This window comes from Haliotis rubra, unplaced genomic scaffold, assembly GCF_003918875.1.
Source record: "Haliotis rubra isolate DU_JTF1 unplaced genomic scaffold, ASM391887v1 Scf120, whole genome shotgun sequence".
Taxonomy (NCBI): Eukaryota; Metazoa; Mollusca; class Gastropoda; order Lepetellida; family Haliotidae; genus Haliotis; species Haliotis rubra.
Genome location: NW_025765115.1, coordinates 970,814 through 993,579, shown reverse-complemented (window position 1 = coordinate 993,579; position 22,766 = coordinate 970,814). Strand labels below are relative to the sequence as shown.

Genomic DNA, 22,766 nt, shown 5'->3' with positions numbered 1-22,766 from the left:
TCCTGAAAAGGCATTAAAGTATTATTCTATTCTATTCTACTCTACATCCACCAACATTAGTGTACGATGTCTATATAGTGTGTTCTAAATGCATACTATACTAAACAGAACAGAAACTACTCATGTCCGAAATATACTCATATAGAAGTGTGTTGCTAGTGGATAAATCTGGTTTATGGACGTAATGAGCGTACACTAAAACAGGAATAGACATTAAGTCGCGCTGGTGCGCCCTAAACAGTCAACAGTAGCAGGATGGCGCCACATTTTTACTTCACAGGGTCCTAGCCATCTGTATTGGAGCTTGTTCAGCACTGCGTATTCCTTTTGCGTTCAGAACAGCAAGGCAACGTTGTCTCATTGACTGCTTAACTCCCGTTAACAAAACATTAGGCAACCTTCGCCATTGCTGAACTAACATGCCACCCAGCTTTTGAACATTGGGCGTTGAAGTCTCAAGGCGCGCAGATGTGTCAGATGGAACTGAACTGATGGAATTGAGGTCAGGTCAGGTCAGGTGATCCCATGACGTCATTTTGCAAGTAATTTAGTACCCTTCTGTAGGTGTAATTGTTTCCAGCGTAGACGTTCATTACGGTTTACGTCTACTGCATCTCATGGCATGTACAAAAGCCACATCAGACGGGCCGGCCTGGAGCATGACAATTGCACGATCACGTTCAACATTTGTAAGCCATGGCATGAGAAATTTTCATCGCTCAAGGTTTGTCAAAATGTTTTTGCTAATCACCAGCAAATTCTGCACATGTGTTGCTGGCTAGGCACATGACATTATAGTCGCATGTTCACAAAAGAGCGTGCTACATACACCTCGCGTTGTTCACCACAGTTGAAACGGGCTGATGCGTCAGGTTAGACCTGGCCGTTATGGTATCCGCCCATTTTAATTACCTTGTATGTACTACCGATCTTCAATATCATTCATTTCTCCAAATGTGAAGTTTCTTTTTGTATTCAGTATACAACTTGGCGATGGATTACAATTCGGATACTGATACAGATCTTCGAGTCTTCGAAAACGGACTGCTACGACAACATGAAATTCAAATTGTAATTGTAATTAGGTATAACCTACGACAAATCCCAGAAATATTTGATTCCGGGCTGGAACCCCGGTTTGCCCTTATCTTGTTTCTATGTTTGCAGCGCCATATTTGTGCTCATGGTATTGACCAACGTGATATACATCTAAGACCTGCATCACTTGTATCCATTTGTATCCATTATAAAGTTTAGACGTCATACGATGCCTTAGAAATACAGCAGAAAGCTGTGTTGATCGCAGTTCTTCCTTTTTCACTTATTCACCAAGAGTTCAGAAGATGTATGCCTCTTTATCGGCAAACGTGACTGACATGCTCTAATTTTATCTTTGTGTTCACATTAATCGCACTTTGCGAAAGGTCGTATGTGTCGAAGTCCATATAGAAACTGGGCTAAGGGGCAAGTAGACCCTTCCCTCAGAATCAGCAGAGAATATATTGGATGATATTTGAACTATCGTACATACTTCCCAGAAGGACACAGAGGATGCAGTGACAGCACACTGAGGACGTTGACAGGGCAAACAGTGAGTGAGTTTAGTTTTACGCTGTACTCATCAATATTCCAGCTAATAGTATATGGCGGCGGACTGTAAATAATCGAGTCTGGACCAGACAATCCAGTGATCAACAACACGAGCAGCGATCTGCGCAATTGGGAACCGATGACATGTGTCAACCAAGCAAGCGAGGCTGACCACCCGATCCCGTTAGTCGCCACTTACGACAAGCATGGGTTACTGAAGGTTGATTCTAACCCGGACCTTCACGGGTGACAGGGCAAACAAATCGAGGATGTCAGGAAATGACAGCTATATTGAACGCCATTGTTTACGAGCCAATGAAGCTGTTTCGAACGATAACTTATAGTTTTACATTTATTAAAACTGACCCCTGGCAACGTCATGAAAAGATATGTGGACCATTCATGGAAAACAGAATGGCATGCCATTACACTGGGTATTGCTTTGTCTCAGTATGTTTTTAATCATGAAGAATCGAAGAAAGACGTTATACTGGAAACCTTTCTTCCTCTGTAACAAAGCATGAAAAACGAACCACATTGTACGTATCTTTAGTTCGCCCACGTTAAACATCGCTTTGTCTTAAGTAACAAATAGTTACATATAGACTCAAACCTTGAAGTTCTCATATGACATGGCTGTTATATCTGTTTTATTCATTTGAAGAAACATAAAAGTGAAAAAAAGGAGTTAGTGATCAAAAGCAGCTTTCACTCGGCTTTCTTTGACGTTTGAACATTCGTATCTTGGGGTATCGTAACGCTAGGTCACACTAACCAAAAAGGTCGCCAAGCATTGCACAGATGGTGCGTTTCATCTGTCGGCTGTGAGCAGTTATTTCCAGCAGTGCCTGTTTATTTAGTGCTTGAGTGGCAACGTGCAAAAAACATTAGTTACACTGTACTCCAGGACAATGCGGTTAGGACTACTCATTAATTCATGTGAACGAGACTATCATCACAGAAAGGGGTGTACATAGCCTTATGTTTGCCACAGAAATCAACTCATTAATTCATGTGAACGAGACTATCATCACTGAAAGGGGTGTACATAGCTTTATGTTTGCCACAGAAATCATCAATTTAAATTGAAAAGCATCCTTCACTAAATACAGCGTAGAATTAGATTGTTGCGATATATTTTATGACATGTAAGGAGGGCTACATTGTTTTGCATACGGACTGGAGACATTAAATTCGGGTCATCAAAACGTCAAACAACCCATTTACCTAGAAAATACTGTTCTGTGAAAGAAATGATAAGTCAACAAATAAAACTGTCAAGCTTAAGTACTTGTAAATACATATCCTTGACATATGGAAACATGAATACTGAACTGCTGCAAGTTAAATGCCCATCTGTCTGGCAGTTTGTTGATGTACTGAGCAAGTGAAACGGTTGAAAGGAAGCTTTCCTGGTAACGTTGGAAGTAGTAAGGGATTATTTCGTCCTCGAACCACTGAACTGTGACCGTTGTTGCATACAAGTCACTCTTAATGTTTTAACATGTGACGTGGTTTGGACACTTGACAGATAACAAATTGTGTATTATGCTTTGGTATTAACATATTGTCTTTTAAGTCATGTTAAATCTCTTCCAATCTGGACACAGAGGTGGACATCAGTTTAGTAGTCTTCTGACGCTCACTAACATGTTCATGCCGATTTATCCCTTATTCATGCGTACGTTGGCATAACATGTATGGTGAAGTGCAGGATTATATCTATTCACAGGAGAGCGGCATATTGTAAGACAATAACACAAGGAGCTTTGTCCTGTCTCTATTGCTATTAGTCTTTGTACGGAAGTTTTGCCATAAAGCCCAACCCGCCCAGCTTCCCAGTGGTCCATTTATTAACAACGGTCTGTTGGACAACCCTTCCAAGATGTCGTTACTCGCTACTGTTCTCTTGGGACATTCTGCGCTCAAATCTGAGTCTTGTATCTGTTAGGGTAATTCCCACTTAAGGACATAAATGTCGACTGCGGTGTTGGTGACCATAGTCCCATCTGCAGCATAACGACTATTTATTGAGACAAGTTTCTGTTTATGTACATTTAGATAATTTTAAGAGAATTTGATTGGTTTGAAAACATTATTTTTGTATGAAAGACATTTTTGCTTTGCTTATTCATCATTGCTACATGCATTATTTTAGGTCATATATGGAAAATGTTTATTACATTAGTTCATCAAATTCAAAGGTCATACGCACGGGCATTAAGTAACTGTTGCGAATAAATAGGTATCTTTTAAGACAAATACAAATTCAAATTTGCAATACGACGTATACGACGTTTCGGAGTATTCTGATGTGAAAAGGGAAAAAATAATGTTACAGATTCTGATATTTATACATCTTTACCCTTTAACATAAATCCATTTACGTTTTGTCTTTCTGAAGGTGTGCACAACCTGGTCTTGGGATCCGGTCCACAAAGGTCCTTACATGACAGTAAAACCATTATGTAAACATCACGATGCCTTGGGGAAGTGGGGCAAATCTCCTTTCAAAGGAAATATATGATGAAAATAATATAGCTCTATTCTGAGTGCGTTTAGTTTTACGCCGCACTCGGCAATATTCCAGCTATATGGCGGCTATAACTCTATTCAGTTACAGTTAATACGTGTATGCAGTTTAGTGCTCAAAAGCTATTGGTTAATATTATCACCAACGTCGAGTTATGATAACACGTATCCGATACGTTATCTCTTCTAAATACCATTTCTGGTGTCCCCCGCCGTGATGTTGCTGGAATATTGCTAAAAGCGGCGTAAAACCAAACTCAGTCAGTCTTCTAAATACATCCCATAGGTTGCTGAAGAGAGGTTACAAGGTTGAGCTTCGTGTTAGAAAGAGTTATTAGGAACTTTGATGCTTACAGTGGCCGGTGCTATGAGCACATGACTTTGAACAGGAAGTCAGATGAGAGTGATCTCCCCTTAGTATGTACTGCTAGCCTACAACTAGTAATTTTAATAATACTGTGCTTAGTGAGCCTCTGTTGGCCAGACATACATATGTTACAGTTACCGTTAACCTATTCGAATGAAGTAATGGAGTTGTTCAAATGCAAGTACAACACGTGTTATTAGTGAAAATACTCGCTGAATACTTTCGTATTTGCATGATATGCCTTTGTTCGAACTCCTGATCGACGTAGTTCGATCTCACATTTTGAATAAAAATGGTTTTGCCCAACAAAACTGGGTAGGGTATCTGTGAAGTTTCATGACTTCGTGTCCTTCGAACTCCGACCTGCCCATCGAAGACTTATTTGAATAGTGTTCATATCAACAACCTTCAGCACAGTACCAGTGAACACAAGCACAAACATGCATACGCGGTGGTCTGGTGATGGTGGAATCGAATTATTTTACGATGGCACATACAGTTTTTTTAAACACAGGTCGTAACATACCTTTTATCAAAGTAATATGAGGAAAGTACCGGCTTGCCCACTCCAGACGGACCCCCGTGGCTGCACGGTCATCACCCTTAACTATGTTATACTGACGCGGCTTGTTATAACACTTTCACTATGTATTTGATATCCTCTATGTCCTTGACTTGTCCGGAGAGGCTAGTTTTCTTTGATGGCCATCATCTCCATAATGGCTACTGCTGAGAATAAGGGCGAAGGCGTAATAACGTATAGTTCCCTGGGTATGATGTTGCGCGACTTAAATACAAGGGAGAGAACTAACATTACATGAATGACTTCACGCTTGGTCAAATTAACTAACTTGTTAACTTTTGTTATGTTGAAGCTATGTACATGACTGTGTATCCTATAATTATTCATCTCAAGTCTCAGTTGGAGAGTTCGAACTAGAATAAGTAGTTAATTAGTTCCATGATATTTCTAGACATTTCCAAGACGAAAGAGAGCATTAACGGTTATTTCCAGGTTTTGTGATACATGCTGCTTCCTGCATATGGACGTACCAGTTAACGAATGAAAATATTATTTTGTGCAATAATTGGATCCTTCCTGTGTCTAAGCATAACGTGATATTGATATCATTTACATGAAACTGGCATCTGACAGAATAACATAACACATCGCGGTATATTGGACATTTTAAAACAGCATTTATACAGTACACATTGTCACAAAAATTAATCATGTGTTCCCATGTAACATTCTATTTCTGTCGTTTCCGCATATTCAATATTACATATCGGTTACCATCGCCGTTACTTTTTACTTTCTTTTATATTTAACAAGGCTTCCTACCTAGTGTGTCCTTAATAATACCAGCTCAATATGGACATTTATGCTCTCGGCTGTGTAAATTAAATGAATGGTAGATAGATATAATGAAGGCAAATATGCCCTGCAACACACGAGGTTAATTGTTTACAGGTTTAAAGATTCATGATGAATCGTGTTTGTTGTCAATACTATGAGTGGGTGTTTTGTGTTTAGATGATCTCCTTATCGATCTATGACACAGCGCATCATATATTTCACACGTTTTCCTATTAACCACTTAGGGCACAGCAATTGCAATAAACATAGTGTTCTCCACATTTATTCAATATATTGCAACAATAACTGTAAGGATATTGCAAAAGAAATTTCACAAATCAATATGTTTCATAAGTGGTCCTTTCGCTCTGCACGTCCCGGTCAATACTAACATTTTAGTCCAAAATGGGAAAGCTGCTGGAGAGCACGCGAGACAATTTCAATGATTCAGATTAAAAGAATAATTTAAAGGTACCGACTTCAATCAATGATCTTGACACCGTATAAGCGATATATAGTTTAGACGACTCTTGGTTGTGGCGTGCATGTACCCGGCAATCAAATATTAGGTTACTGCTTTCGAGTAGGGCGACTTTCTCGTGTCCGAAGTAAATAAAGGCCATCACGAATGGTCAGTCCCAGACACTGAATGAACAGAGCTGCGACAAATCTTAAATGTTTCGTGAGGCTGGAATTGACTTGACTTTGTGGCTTTTGACAGAGCCAACCAGAGCTTATGTACACCAATAAAGAAAGAGTGTCCACAACTTGAATTTTCACCAAGGCTCCGTCTAGACAGTCATCCTGTTATTAGATATCAGAGGATAAAGTCAATCTTGTGTTACTGCTGCAATGCCAGACTAAACTTACTGCAATATAGTGAATACTTTACTCCTAGGGATAACGAAACATTGAATCACATACTTGCGTTATGTATCATAAGTCACTGTGTCAACGAATTGTGTTTTATCTTTTCAGTTGGGAGGACGGATCCTGAAATCCGAGTCATCGAGCCTGAATTTAATGATGTTCCAGAGAGTCTAACGTATAGTAAAGGAGAAACAGCCAGATTATTTTGCTCTGTAAGCAATCTTGGAGAACGAACGGTATGTGCTTCTTGTGTTTAGCTGACGTTGCATCACATTCATTTAGAAGTATGAGTATACCCCGTAATAGGCATCGTCTAAACATGATGAAACTATCTATGTGATGAATTATGTTCTCGGACATAATGGTTTCGAAAGGATCACGTTTAGAGTAAGTCAAGACATAGAAATGCATGCATTTTCTTGCATAATCGCAGTGTATTCATTAGTAACTTTATTCTGAAATTAAAAATCTATAATTGTATGTGCATGTATATATAAACGCATATAAAAAATCATTGTCCACCATTATAATGCGCTGGATACTGGTGCTCTACTACTGATAATGATGTGGAGTCCCCGGCACACTGATTAGATGGCCAAAATACACTTGCCAAGAATAAGAAGGAAACAGTTTGCTTACTATATGTACACGCATCTTGAATAGTTGAAAAACATAATTCATACACTACTGTTGATCAATATTGAATCTTCATACTGTTATAACCCAGTCCTAGTTCCAATAACTTACAAACCCCCACGGCATTCTTGGCAAAATACATAGCTTCCCTCATTCAAAGGCTGATTTATGGGTGTATATTTACAAACATGAAAGAAAGCTGTGCCAGGAAATGATACCCAACTGTCAAATGTTACCGGCGGATGCTTAATAATTCAAGATAAGACCCAATTATGAGGCCCGTTATGCGCAGGCTGACCTACATACTAATATGCACCAATATAACCATTACATGAAGTATTGCACCGAAATAATTCAGAAATTATGTAATTTTGATAAAGAGATAAAATGTGTGTATGCCTGTGTGCTGAGTATCACCCTCCATAGACTGATACCATAACTGTCAGCAGCGGACTATGTTTTGTGTCTTCTCATAATGTTCTTGAGATACATCTGATCTGTCCGTACATCTAATCAGATCGTATGTTCTCCATGATGGAGAAGTTGACATCCATCGATTTTACCTTTTATATGTATCATTTCTAAATACCATTCAAAGAATTTAATCATTTCGAACTTGCCTATGGTTTGATTGGTTGATTACTCTACTCCCTCTCAACCTATTATGCTCAGTTAACTGACCACACTTCATTCCTTATTAAGTAAATCGTAAGCATATACTTACGTCTTATGTACTTGCGCTGCTAGCAATTATGAATTCTTTTTACAAAGTGCATTGAGTCAAAGGTCCACAAACTATAGCCGATAAATAATACAATTTCGTTAAAATGGTTATCAAAGTATTTGCTGTTGTTTTGTATGTACCAAATGTGTTGTAGATGACATCATTGGCCAACGTCTTCTGTAACCTTTTAAATAAACTTAAAACAAAGTACATATTTCAATAGTTCGTCAAAAAAAACAACAACGTATGTTATAACGTCTGTTTGCCAATGCAAATTCCGTGTACCTTGTACTGGTACAGGTAACTGTAGGTACTGGCTTCCATGAGTAAATCCCATTCCTTACATGGACCTAACGCTTGATGCCATACTGTTCAGTTCATGTTCAAATCCATGCGCAATGCATTTCCTTAACCTAAGGCTGCGCCCAAATAACACTGTAACAACACGAACAATCAAACAGAATAATCACTTTTCCTGGCAACGGGATTAATATAGTTATCCATTTAGTGTGATTATATGTAACTTGGTATTTATGTTACTAATATCACATATCGTAGTAACATTCAACGGTCAGTATGTTCAATTTCTTTTTCAAATATTTGGCCAGGGATCATACAGCACATCATAATGATGACTCATGACGGTAATGACAATCCTTCAGCACTAGAGATGTGTCCAGATCATTAACAATCAGCTGCATCAACCATGTGACTGATTACAAGGCAGACTTCACACGAAAATGGGGTCAACACGCAGATAAATATCTGTATATAAGGAATATTTGCTTTCTACATTGAACACAAATTACTGATAAATCGATCTACCATTTGAACCCACCTTTGTGTGTTAAATTATATATTAGCTTTAAACTCTCGCAAAATAAGTAACCAAAGTAGATCTCAACAGGACTATCCAGGTACAACATTTATGAAAAAATTATATAGTCACAAATGATTATATGATTAAAAGCAACGTGTAATCAATTAGGTTAACTCTTCCCAGACGGTTTGTGAGGTCCTTGTAACACTTGACTTTCTATTTGGCGTAAAAGGTACTTCGTATCTTGAAGTTTCATTCCAGTTTGATAGTTCCGTTTGAATGATAATGTTGGGCATAACACAAGAAGTTGAATACTACTAATAATTAAGAAATTAATAAGTTCATTTGAAGAAATGGATCACACTAGATGTGATTATTTTCATGCCTGCGATGTTATCCCTTATAAAATGTAAACAATCGTTTGATGTCGCCTGGCCATCATATATAATGTTCTTCATTAAATAGTGTCTTCCGTGGAGTTATATAAAAATGTGCTAGTGCTTGTTCCCAGTTACAGCAGTATTTCTGACGAATGCACTGCTACTGATTCAAAGACGTGTGCATGTGTGTAGATATGGTTTACGTCTGAGGGGCACTAGAGAAAGAGCATATTGTATACCAGTACATGTTATCGTGCATGTCCATAACATGGACAATACGTCGTTAATAACTCAAGTTTTCTTAGATCATTGTGTATGGCCTTTCATTTAAGCCACAAGCACGAGATACAATTGACAGCACCTTGACTATATTTCGTTGAGGTAGTCATCCCGTTACATAATGAGAAGGCTACACATACACGTGCCATGAAGGTTTAGACCGTAAATGTGACACATGCAATTTCGATGCTTTTGAAGATGGATGTCATTTCTTGTTTGCCTTAAAGAGTTGTCTTGTTTAATGTTAACAGAACTAAAAAAATATAAAGGGTTCTCTCAATATATCTTTCAATAGCAGTGCATCAGAAAAAACAATATTCTTGATTTACAACCAGCCTTAATCGACTTTATCTAAAGCTCGTGTAAGAGTTCTGTCCTATAAGAACTGGTTCTGACAATATCATACGAGGATATGCTCACACTTAAACATGAAATTGCTGAATATTCTAGGAAACGTTGTAATTTCATCTTAAGTCGACTCAGTTTAAAGTGGCAATACGTACAGAAGCGTGCCGCAAGAACCGGCGGATATCACGGCAGGCTTTGAGTGCCGCCGCTATGAATAACCATCTTCTCCTGTGCCAAAGTTATTCCTCAACGATTCGGCCTGAACCGATGCCCAGTCGCAGTACTGTAAACTTAGCATTTAAAATGCGAACGTTTTATTTCATTTTCTTCGTGATTTATCCGCATTGGCAATGATTTCAACAAATTTCTTCACAAGTTATCAACATATTGAATGCAAGTGAGAAAGCCCTAAATTACGTGTCAACTCTAGAATGAAACGGACAATCTGGTGCTCTATAGTAGGATTAAGACTGCTGTCAGCTGAGAGGAAGTTATCTTGTTTTAATCAAATCAATGATGTTCTGAAGTGGAAACAGTGCATTTCGCCTTGTCTTTGCTAATCCCGTTATCTTCCTGCAATATTCGGAAATCCGATTTATAGCCCCATGCACAAAACTATCGGTCCATTTTAACTCAATATTAGGAAGGAACAAGACATGTGCCAACTTGCAAATAAGAACCACAAACATAATGTGTCTAACGGGTTTATTTCATTCCAAATATCCCTTTCTAGCTACCCAGTTATTGGCGATGATTGACGTAAAGGGACGCCGGAAGCACATTCACTGGCATGATTTTCAGGATTACAATAAAATTCATTATGTCAATTTCAATAGAAAAGACTTGAAATGGCAAAGTACCGGAAAGATGCAATTTGCTTAAGGCTTTAGTTGTCTGGATAGGATATCGTGACAAGAACATGTTGCAATCTGGCAAATACTGTCAGAATAAACCCCAGTGCGGTTGTGGCAAGTCATAATGACAATTTCCGACGTGTGGCCATTAGAACGGGAAAAATCACTGCGGGAGACAATTATCTCTGCCCAAGTTGCATTTGGGCTTCACCAATTACTATTGACACTGTCGTCGCTGTTATATTCTCTTTATGTTCCGACTCCTGTCAAACGATTGTAGTGCTGTCTTAAATCTGTGCTAATCAGGACAGCTGTGTGAAAAGGAGCGTGGCACGAACATTAAAAATAGAATCTTAATGGTTTAATTTCTATAAATAAATTCTTAATATATCAGTCGTATATCTTGATCTTATAAAACCTGGGTAACAATATTTGAATATCTTTACATACTATGCATTAAACCTTGATTGATACACAGGTGAATGATGCATGTACGTGTGTGCGCGTGCGTGCGTGTGTGCGTGTATGTTAATGGTTATGCATGCAAGTGTTACGTTTAGAAAGAACTCATTGACAATGCCTTGTTGTTTGACGTACCAGGTACCAACCATTTTCATTCAGAACATAACAGAGCGTGATGTCGATTACCTCTACTATTGTACGCATGTATGTGTGGTTTGCTGGGTAAACTTAGACTTAACAGAAATCGATATATTCTATAGTCATCAATAGTCATCGCAACATCATAAGATGAAGACCATATGTCTACATACACGAGACTATACATTGTAACCTCACAGAAAGTGCATGTAATGATACAGCACCAATTAGTAGAACAGTATTTTCCTGGATCCATGTTATTTCTTCTCTCTGCAATGTTGACATATGTCACCAGAACATCAGAACATTCCCATATGACAGCCACGACTGACAACTACTACATATTTTTCAACTGTGTTAGCTTCTTCAGATGCTTTAATGTTTTTATTGTAAATAACAGTAGGGATGGTTATAAATGCGTGTGGTTAAGTATCAAATTGTTATTCAACTTTTTTGTAAAGGTTCCTGTCGAGAGACGAAAGGTTTAATTACTGCAAACACACATTAGTACGCAATGATTATTTATTTATTGGCCATTAAATCGTAAAAGTAACGCGTGTAAATAAAACTGAAAGACAGTTGCTACAAGATGTGAACATAGAAATACAAGGCAATAGTGGATTCCTACAAACACTGATATAGTTTCCTTGTGTACGTTTCACACCCAACTCTTTTTCGGAGACTCAAACGAGATATTGATAGCATGTGGGTTTCCGGCAATGGTTCCATAAATAAATATGACTATCAAAACATGGCAACCATGTATTTTTAGTAAATATCAAAGGCTGGTGCTTAATGGAAGGTATATGTTGCTGGCATATGATATACTGTATATAAGACTGTCAGCCTTTCATGTATGTCTAATTTATATATTTACATGAAAAGGAATTGACGTAGCTGAGAGAACCTTCTCTCACGGTTGTCCATGTACAATTGAAGTTAACATGTCAATGTAAGGAGAATCTAAACAACGTATTTCCTTTAACAATGCTCATCAAAGCTTTCTTTTTATAAGAGACCCCTTCAAATCCTACAGGGATTTATGTTATTTGTAATTTGCGTCGGTTCGATGTTATCCTACAAACTCTTCTCTTGATTTTTTTTTTCAAAATCCAAGAACTGAAAGGCAAAGTGATCCGACACATGACACACCTTTCTTCAACATACCAAACATTGTATCGCTTAAAATAGAAACAACATTAAGCTCATATTTAACTTGGCAGTTAACAGATGTGATATATGCGATGAGCAAACGCGGAGTAGTCTTGCTCGAAAATGTATTAGCCTTATTTTCTTTCCACTGACCAAATCTAATACCCAAGAGATGTAAATAATTTCTTGCAATTTCCATCATTAAGGCTATTCTGGTAGTTTCGTTTACTAGCGACTGCTCTCAATTGTAACAAGTAGCGAGTCTGTTTCGTCTAGAAGTAATTCCCCAAGAGGACATTTGTTTCCACATGACGTTTATATATTCATAATGACCGCCACCTGCAACTTGTCTGCATTACAATTTGACTTCAAAAGAAGACTCAACATCATTGGGAGTTTGAATGGATGTCCAGACTCATTTATTTGAGAAGTATCTATTATTCATTTGAGTGGCATTTTAAACAAATATATGTTCCAAGGGAAATGTATAGTTTTCATTTACAATTTATAGAAAAAGGTTCCTTGAGGGAAATTTCTAAAATCAAGTTAAAAGATTACATTAGTTGAGGTAGCGACGGTCCATTGTGTGTCGTTAGTAGATGTACTTAGTAAGCTTTTGATGCTTATAACAACCATGGGTGCTGGAAAACCCAATTCGGTAAAGGTTACACAAGAGTTCAGAGGGACTGTTTTTTCATCATCAACTTTTAACAGTCCTGTCTCATGGGTTTTGTTAAATCTGCATTGTAGGTTTTAGGAACGACTGGTTTATTCAGTACAAATAAATCCGTGTTGTTACAATGTTTCTAGGGACTTGGAAGCAATTGATTTAAATTAGATTTACATGTACTCAGAAAAAAGTTTCCTGGCGAGACAGTTGATAACAAAAGAGTGAAAGTACAAAACAAATTACATTTAGCTTTAGGAAGGACATTATGAGGACACTTTCACTCAGCACTTGCACTCGTCATTGACAACAAGAAACCATTCCGTACACAGGTTTCTTCGTGAGGAGGCCTGTCAATATTGTAACTGCTTGCTTTATGCACTGCCCATTTTCACGATGGGTACGATACAGTTAACTCGTTATAACAGATATGATACTTGATGTTTTACACTTGAAGAGACGCATGTAGTTCATTTATTCGTGATCAAAAGACGATTTTGTTGATTACAGTCTGTGATGATTAATTCCGTGTATGATAAAGATAATAAATCATGCACAAAGTTGACCTCTGCTACATGAAGGCCGTTTGAGACATTACTTTGATGGACATAAGTAACCCTGCCCACTCAATCTCCACTTTATGTCAAATGTTCCTGACCCCAATATCGCAGGAGCTGTTTCTTCCCTTTCATCCATGTGTAAACATTTCTGATGGATAACTTTAATACTGGCTTCTTTGAGTGGGGCCTTATTGGTATTTGTATCTGCGTTCGCAAGGACCGCTGACATCTTTAGATAAACAGGTTCAGAACGGTTTGTATTAAAAATCATTGGTGTGACAATTTTTCATTTAAATGGTTACCATATTGCCTTAGACGAAAAAGGACAAAATTCTTTTCTGGAAAAGGGTAATAAATAAAGACCGAACTGATGCAGAAAACCATCCTGGAGAAATTATACTTTAAGTATTGATATAAATCAAACGATTTAAACCTTATTAAGTTGATCAACAGTTGCCCTGTATTTTTCAGATTGTGTGGAGGAAGGTACCAAATCCTCATCCTGTTACAATTGGAACACGAACTTGGACAGAAGATATGAGGTTTCATGTTGACCATGTACCGATGAGTAACCAGTGGAACCTAATGATAGAAAACGTCACCCCAGATGACACGGGGAAATACGAGTGCCAAATAAGCATGAGGAAGAAAAAACTTAGACAACATATATATCTTAAAGTAAAAGGTAAGTTGAACGCTTTTTAGATCAGTTGTGCATGCGGAAAGACAGTCATAGAGTTATTCAGAAACGAATGAAATACATGGCCTACAAACCTACTACCATTCTGTAAGCGTCAACACCATGCCTGAATTAATTCACTTTGACATTGTGGTTAATGTTACACAAGTAGATGTACTGAAACCAAAACTAAATACAATACCACGCAAACGTGAATGCTGTTTATGGTAAATTATGTAGAAATTGTTTCGGAGAAATGACCCATGGCTATTTCATGGTAGAAGGCATAAGATGATATAATTTTGTAAGTTTGTTAGATTTAAGAAGTTAGTACTAAGGAACAGCCCCTGAATCAAACGTTTTTGTACTGTCATTTCAATCAAACTTTCCTGAACTGTAGTGAATGAAACATGGAGGAAGAGTCCCTGAATCAAACATTTATTAACAGTCAATAAATTAAACGTTCTTGTACTGTTCCTGAATCGAACGTTCTTGTACTGTTATTTGAATCAAACTTTCCTGTACAATAGTGAATGAAACATGGAGGAAGAGTCCCTGAATCAAACATTTATTAACAGTCAATAAATTAAACGTTCTTGTACTGTTCCTGAACCGAACGTTCATGTAGGACCCCTAAATCAAACGTTCATGCACAGTCCCTGAAACTTGACTGTTCATCACCACTGTAATATATCTGTAATATTGCTCGCTTCCGCCGTTTCTCATACCAGTAAACATAATAAGGAATGTTATACTCCAGTGTGCATTGTAAAAAGAGCGCATTTGTACGTTAATTTCTTTGTCAAAAGTAAGGATGATTGATCACCACCTTATGGATAATCATTGCTTCAAAGAGACTAAAAGATAAGTATCGCAAAAAAGACCTCTTCAATCACAGATATAATGGACACGAATTTGGAAAAGCAAATATATGTGTTCGATTCATTTCAAGAATTTAACAAAATAAAACAGTCATATTTCATGCTAAAGAAACACAAATATGGTGATGCAGGGAAAAGGATGCATTTGTGAATTTGATAATATTTATAATAATATTTAGTGTTAATTTGTTGAATATTCCACACTGAACGATTGATACACGGGACGATACGACGTTGGTGTCGGAGGGTGGGGGTAAGGGTGGTAGGGGTAGAGGTACCTAGATAGCATCCCTCAGCCTTACCAAAATCTGCTCATCCCAAATTCTTGTCTGATTACGGATCTTTCGTCACTTGATTCTCTATGTATGCACAATTTCGATATTAATCGTGTCAAGTCTTCGAAGCAGAACGGAACATTCGAAAAAATCCTTAATTTATGAAAGTTAACCATCCCAATACAAACTGGTTGGATTTCGAAACTGATTGTTTCCAAACGAATATGCCTTCTTTACCAGAGAAAGCAGCGTACCACAGTAGCACAGCAAATCAACACAAAGCCATTCATATGCTTTGTCTCGTATGATCTTCTGTTGACCCAGCAATCGATTTGGTTAGAGATGAAAAGTGATAAATCTTTTGATATTGGATGCCTGTGCCTGTGTTTCTTTACATCCTCTCCCAAACCACTACTTGCTATTTATTGCTTTTGACGGACGACTACCATAGGAGCGAAACAGGTCATCCATTATCTGGTAATGACATGAATGATGCAGACAAACATTTTCATTCGGCCATTTCACTCTTGATATTAACAGTTTGGGAAGAAACCTTGACAATGTTGCTCATTTACATAATTGTTAAGGATGTTAATATAAACGATGATGAATGCTAGAATAACATGTATTTTGCAAACGATGATCCACATTAAACTATGTGTTGATATTTTCCAGATGTTCCAGTGAAAAGACATCCAGGTAGGTTTAATCATCATCTTGAAGAGTAGATTTTGTCTTCAACCGTGCAAAGAAAAAAAATCAGTCACAAACGTGTAGTTGACCAAAGCAGACATGATACACGTGCTATCCATATAAATGTTAAACATGGCAAAACGGTTTTACATGTCTGTTGTATTGTTGAAGTGTCACGGTTACACTGTGACACGTCCTTAATGGCAAGTAAATCCAGTTGGATTTCCTATCATCACTATTGTTTTTAGCTATTTTACCTATCCATCATAAATATCAAAGTCGATGACTGTTAAATGATCGTTAGAAATCCGATACGTTAGACTAGATACATTAACTTTCTGTACAAGAAAAGTAAATATACTATTGTGTGTATGTTTTTGAAGATGTTACTGACTGACTAATGGTTAACGTTTATTTAGATTTTTATGTTTCAGATATACATATCAGTGGAACATCGTACGTTGAAAAGGGAGACCACATTGGTTTATTTTGTAACGCAAGTTTCGTTGGAAGTTCTTCTTATAACTTGGAGTGGATAAAGGATGGTGACGTGTTTCTGTCACATGAACCTCGAATATCAGTGTTGACTTTTGGTGGCCCTCCGAGTGAACGGAGGAGCAGTTTACTGGAAATAAGGAATTCCAGACCTTCAGATTCCGGGACATACGTGTGTCGTTCGCCTGAAATGCTGAAAACAACATCTGTCCAAGTTCACGTTATGAATGGTGAGTATGCATCACCAAAACCAAAATATACTAAAACAATCCAGCAACTTACAAATGTCTGTTTTTAAGTCAGAAGTTCTTTCCGTCACACTACTCAGTTGAATATTTTCAGAAAGGTAAAACACTATCTTATTTAGACCTAGTACAATTTATATGATTTTATATTTACATGGGCATGATTAAATTGATACATACGCAACGATCACTTAACATTCATATATTTTGAAAGAAAAACTACATTGTAAAGAACTTTATTAAATAATTCTAAATGAAGCCAGCTAAAGCTATCCATGTTGTGAGTTGGTTGCCAACATACACATACTTGTATTTGGCAGAAATGTGAAACGCTGACGTAAGACGCAATCTGTACATGTAGATGGGGCTCTCATGTTAAGCTAAAATGTAACAGACCAGCATGGTTATTTGTATACTGTGACTTTTGTATACTGTGTTTGCACACTGCAACGTAATAAATAGTACCACGGTCATCGATAAAAGAACAACAGAAATGTCATCGAACAGACACTTTATTGGATCTTGCTTGTTGCTGCTCTGGTTCCCTATTTTTGGCGATTATAAACCATCTCAGTAAATTACCTATCGATAGCAGAGGATGGCTCTGCAATGGAATGAACGAGTTTATGACCATCTTTTCTCTAAAGAACAGCGTCTGTCGGTATATCAGGGCGATACACCCTGGTGCCATTTCATAAACCGGTCGAAGCAATAGGATTGCTCCAATACTTTAGCGTTGGCTTTTGACAGTGGGACTACGCAGACCTGTTTATGAAACAGGGATCAGATCATTACCTCCTAGGTTTCCATCTGTAACATTTTCTTGGCAGTGCTTGGTACTTAGGGCAATCTCTGCTTATGGAAACAGATATAGCTAACGATTTGAATAACAGTGATCTATCTTTGAAAATATTCTTCAAAAGTCAACTGCCCATGAGGCAGTACATCTGCTAACTTGAGTATAACAAATGCGATGATTAAATGCCTTCGACTTCAACCGAAATTGCTACACATCAACGCAATATTCACCACACTGTCAGGTATAATTCATCATTGTGAAGGCATAAGACACGTCGTAACTTCATTGATGCTGATCTGTCGCGGTGATTGGGAATGTCTATGCATCCTTAACATACACATCAATAACTTGTGTTTCCAATGTATGATCATTGGTGATATAACAACCAAAGTATGTTAGACGGCCATTCATTTCAGTTGCACTTCCATCAAGGCAACGCTGGTCTAATGGTCATGAATTGCTTAGTGAATGTTGCCAGTATAAACTTAGTATTCCATGCCGAAAATACGCTTATTACTATTTTACAATGCTAAAGCAGGTGTAATATTTGTCCACTTTAAGGGGTTAAGTTTTAAAAAAATGGCTTTATAACTATTTTGCATTTTCAACTTCTTACTGTTATTTCTCATTTCAGCAGGCTCAAATAACGTGAAAAGAGGTAAGATAGACGATATGCACGTATCTGTAACTATTTTAATATTACAGCTTTGTAATGGACGTTCCATCTGAATGAGTTTCGGTTTATTGTTTTATGTTAACGTTGTCTGTTAATGTTCATTAAGATCTCCGGATGATAAAATTAACATTTTGCGGACACCAGCAGTGCCAATACCAGTCCTAGTAAACATTTACACCACCCTGCTGAAAGTCACCTGGCCTATTATGTTATTGCATCAATTCTAAACAAAGCCAATGTGGATTTTGCCTGACTGTTCCTCTATCTACTAATAACATGGCTATTCTCGAAAATGTAGCGTAGGCTCTCTGACACCTCATTTCGTCTATGACTGACATTCTATTATATCGGAGGTTACAAGTAAATGCGGCCTCCCACATCAATCGAACATTGAAACTGCTAAGACCCAAAATATTTCAGCCCAGACACTACTCATAGAGTTGTTTTCAATTTTGCTACTGACAGCAAATTTCTATAGCAAACATCACATTGGAGAACCGACAGGCCTTAACGTTGCTAAACTAAGCATCTAGATATTGATATACTCACATCAAGTCATGACTAAGTCTGCTGTATTTTATTTGCAGCCGGATCGATGGGGCTGGAGAGTCGCGCCGTTGGTCTTCTTCCTCGAGATCTCTACCTTCTCCTCAGCTTCATCTCAATTTTAAATTCCCACTGGATTTTATCCTGAGGCTTTCTCGTACTCACTTTGGCAAAGAGCACTTTGCCAGGGAGGGATCCTCCTTAACATTTATTGGTTCAACACGGGTACACATACAAACTACTGATAACTGTCATGCAAATAACAAAACAGCTGGATTGTACACTGTGCATGTTATGTTGACAAGGAGACGAACGATTGCAGATAAAGAAGTTGAGTTATCTCCTCTTGATCCTTGGGACACTACTCACAGTGGTGCGAAGAGTGGATGATATTGGAAAAGTGTGAATGATGGAAACATACTGTGAAGTATTCACAGTTAAAAAGTGTCTGTATATCGGCGTCTTAGTTCTTGATAGTGAAACTGAATGTCTTCAAAGATAGATAACATTTTTTGACTACACATAAATGCCAGATTGTTGATCACCACATGCTATTTTACGAATACATATTTCGTATCATGTCAATATCTTGAGGCAGCGAAATAAAGTGGTAACAGTGCACCATCTCCAAATAATCAAATACTGCTCTACATGATATTACATACACCTCAAGCTAAACCAGAAGAGAAAAAAAAGCACCTCTATTTGTTGCTACATTTTCTTAAAAATAGAAACGTGTTCGTGAGCAAAGATGAAGAAAGGTATCAGTACTTATTTCATTTCACAAATGTCATTTGATTCTATGACTGACGTTAGAGTTGTTGTAATAACTACTCGTGGTGGTGGATCAAGGAATAAATGAACAGAGCCAGACAGAAGAAAGTAAAACTCCAGGGTCCCAACCATTGATTGTACTTGTGCAGTGGGACACCGTCGGGAGGGCCTTATAGAGATTACCATGGAACCACATCTATGCATTTACATGTACACTGGTGATACAAATTGCTTTTATTGATCCAAGAATATAGTTACTACACCGAGTGTCAGGTCTTTGTCTGAATTTGCATCGAAACACAAGGACTAAGGGATGGAACACAACCCTCTGTTCATTTTCGGGATTTCTAACATGGAACATTTTTCGTGGATGTTTTCCAATGACCCATTGCTTTAATGCAGGGTCAGCGTTATTTACATTATAGCGCTCTGAGGAATCGTTAGGTGCCAGAAAGTCATGCGTTGGTCACCGTTTCAAACACTGGCATAATGCCAAGACGTGCTTAAAGAGAACGTTTGCCTATTTAGGCACTTTTGTGTGAAGTTTTATGAGTGTTGAATATTCATACAAACGGACTCTCATATATTTTCTATGACATCAGTCTGTACTGCTAATACTGTTCATCATGAGAAAGATTTCCGAGATGATGAGTTTTGATATACATTTGTCAAAGTTGTGTGTATTCAGCATTGAGATATAAAATGTTTATATTGGTCATATACATTGTATATAAATGAAACTCATCTGTTATACAGGAATCATGTTCATGCCATTTTACATCAGTTGCGTAAGATTCATTGTCATATTCTTCGATATGGACGTTAACGCACATATCGTCATTACGGAAGGAAAAATCCCCATCGAGTGTCATGCGACCAACAGCAGGGCAACGCAATCATCATTATGTTATAAAATGTTGCCTAAGCACATTGGTTGTATCATATGAGGACGATGATGTCTAAACGAGGTATCTCGTTGGAATTTTCTTTGTGATCCACCTGCAGTTTACGACATGCGTGTGCATGTATACTCCGAAATCCCATAGGTTATTGCAGCCTGCAGCTTATTTTTAATTTCACCTATTTACAAAACTTCAGATATGGTATCTACTACTACTGATGTAATTAATATTGTAACTGATGACTGTATACGTCATCGATGCAGTACAAAACAAATCCCTGCTAAACACAATTCTTTTCTTTGAAGCGAAGTAAGGTTCGTTGTTGTATTCTGTAATGAAACAATTAATTGTGGATATTCAGAATCATTTAAATGAATTGGTTGGAATTCATATTGATACAGAATAGAAGTTAAACTTAAAAAGACAACACTTGCGCTTTTGACATTTTATACTGACAAGCAGTAAACTATCTAGTAGTGATTGTGTTTTTAAACTGATGTTTACGTTCAGTTTCTAGATATGATGCCTATATCAGAACCTGTACACGTTCGTTTCAGTACGCAACAAACAAGGTGAAATTAGATGTTATCCGATCATGATGAATAAGAGCAGGTACGAGTCACAATGTCGGTTAAAGCATCAAACATCAAATCCGAAAGAACCCAGGGATTGTTTTATAGACCATAACCTGCCATGGAGACTCATACTGAGATTCTGTGTCACGAAATATTGATATCTGTTGCAAGTTATTTATGTGAAATGAGATGCAGTAAGCGATTGATCAGAAACACTGCTTAGATTAATGTTAAAGTATTCTAGAAAATGTATCTTAATACTATTCCTTTGAACTTTCTGGACCTAAAGGTTGTGTGTCGACATAATCAAATCCGGTATCTAAAATCTTTCGAATATGGTCATTAAATTTGTCAAACAATCAAACTTAATAGATTGAATATTTTAGAGAATAAAACCAATTTCTATATGAACACCCATACTTGTTGTTTGTTCTCACTGTTCTCGATATTTGCTTGCTCTGTTTCCTGGGTTTTTTTTAAATGCACTGGGCTTAGTCCATTACCGGGCCGATGGGGTAGCCTAGTGGTCATAGCTTTCGCTCGTCACGCCGAAGACCCAGGTTCGATTCCCTGCATGGGTACAATATGTGAAGCCCATTTCTGGTGTCCCCCGCCGTGATATTGCTGGAATATTGCTACAAGCGACGCAACTCACTCACTTAGTCCATTACCATCGTTTTTCAACAGCATATCAGTGAGTGAGTGAGTTTATTTTAACGCCGCTTTTAGCAATATTCTAGCAATATCACGTAGGGGGACACCAGAAATGGGCTTCACATATGGTATCCATGTGGAGAATCGAACCAGGTTATTCGAAGTCCGAGCGAACGCTTTAACCATTTGGCTACCCCGCCGCCCCATAACAGCATATCAAGGGAACGATGCATAAGCCCACAGGTCCGGTGCCAACTTTCTGCCTGGTTCTAGATTGTGTAATACATATCTGGGTGAAACTTACCTATAACACAATTCCAAGTGGCAGCGATCAGCAGTAGAGTTTGAGGGACTTGAATCACATTTACTTGGAGTGAAATATGCCCGAGCCCAGTACTTCTTCGTCACAACGTAAAACGTTGGCATTGTCATGTCGCTATCTCCTCAACATATACAGGCTGCTTCAGATGTCGACACAGAGACTGAAGTCAAGTGTATTACCGGATTACTATTGCTTTGGCAAAACATGCTTCATATAACATTTTTATCAATGCTTTGCCACTTAAGTACATGACACACATAATATTCCATCATAGACCCTTTCTTCCAAACATAAAACACAAAAAATACACATTAAAACAATGTTTGGTTTTGTCATTTTTCTCTCTATTTGAAATGACATGTGCTCTCCTAAAGACTTAAAGACTACTACAGACACCTGGTGTCACCGCTGATTATTGTAACCACTACCATGTCCTTTTCAAGACTATAATTCTTTTACCCTGTTTGGAAGATGAAAGAATTCTCTGGTGTTGACCACATATATGATTCAA

At 37.7% G+C, this 22,766-nt stretch overlaps 1 protein-coding gene across 1 annotated transcript in view; it reads left to right on the top strand.

Moving 5' to 3' along the window:
- The window catches only part of LOC124263326 (hemicentin-2-like), an 86,707-nt gene extending 65,017 nt beyond the window's left edge, over nt 1-21,690 (top strand). Inside the window, exons 2-7 of the mRNA XM_046697908.1 lie at nt 6,828-6,955; nt 14,211-14,424; nt 16,250-16,273; nt 16,702-16,992; nt 18,441-18,464; nt 19,070-21,690. Coding sequence (XP_046553864.1) covers nt 6,828-6,955; nt 14,211-14,424; nt 16,250-16,273; nt 16,702-16,992; nt 18,441-18,464; nt 19,070-19,176 — 788 coding nt within the window. The 3' untranslated portion in view covers nt 19,177-21,690. The remainder of the gene's footprint in view (nt 1-6,827; nt 6,956-14,210; nt 14,425-16,249; nt 16,274-16,701; nt 16,993-18,440; nt 18,465-19,069) is intronic.
- The last annotated feature ends 1,076 nt before the right edge of the window (nt 21,691-22,766 follow it).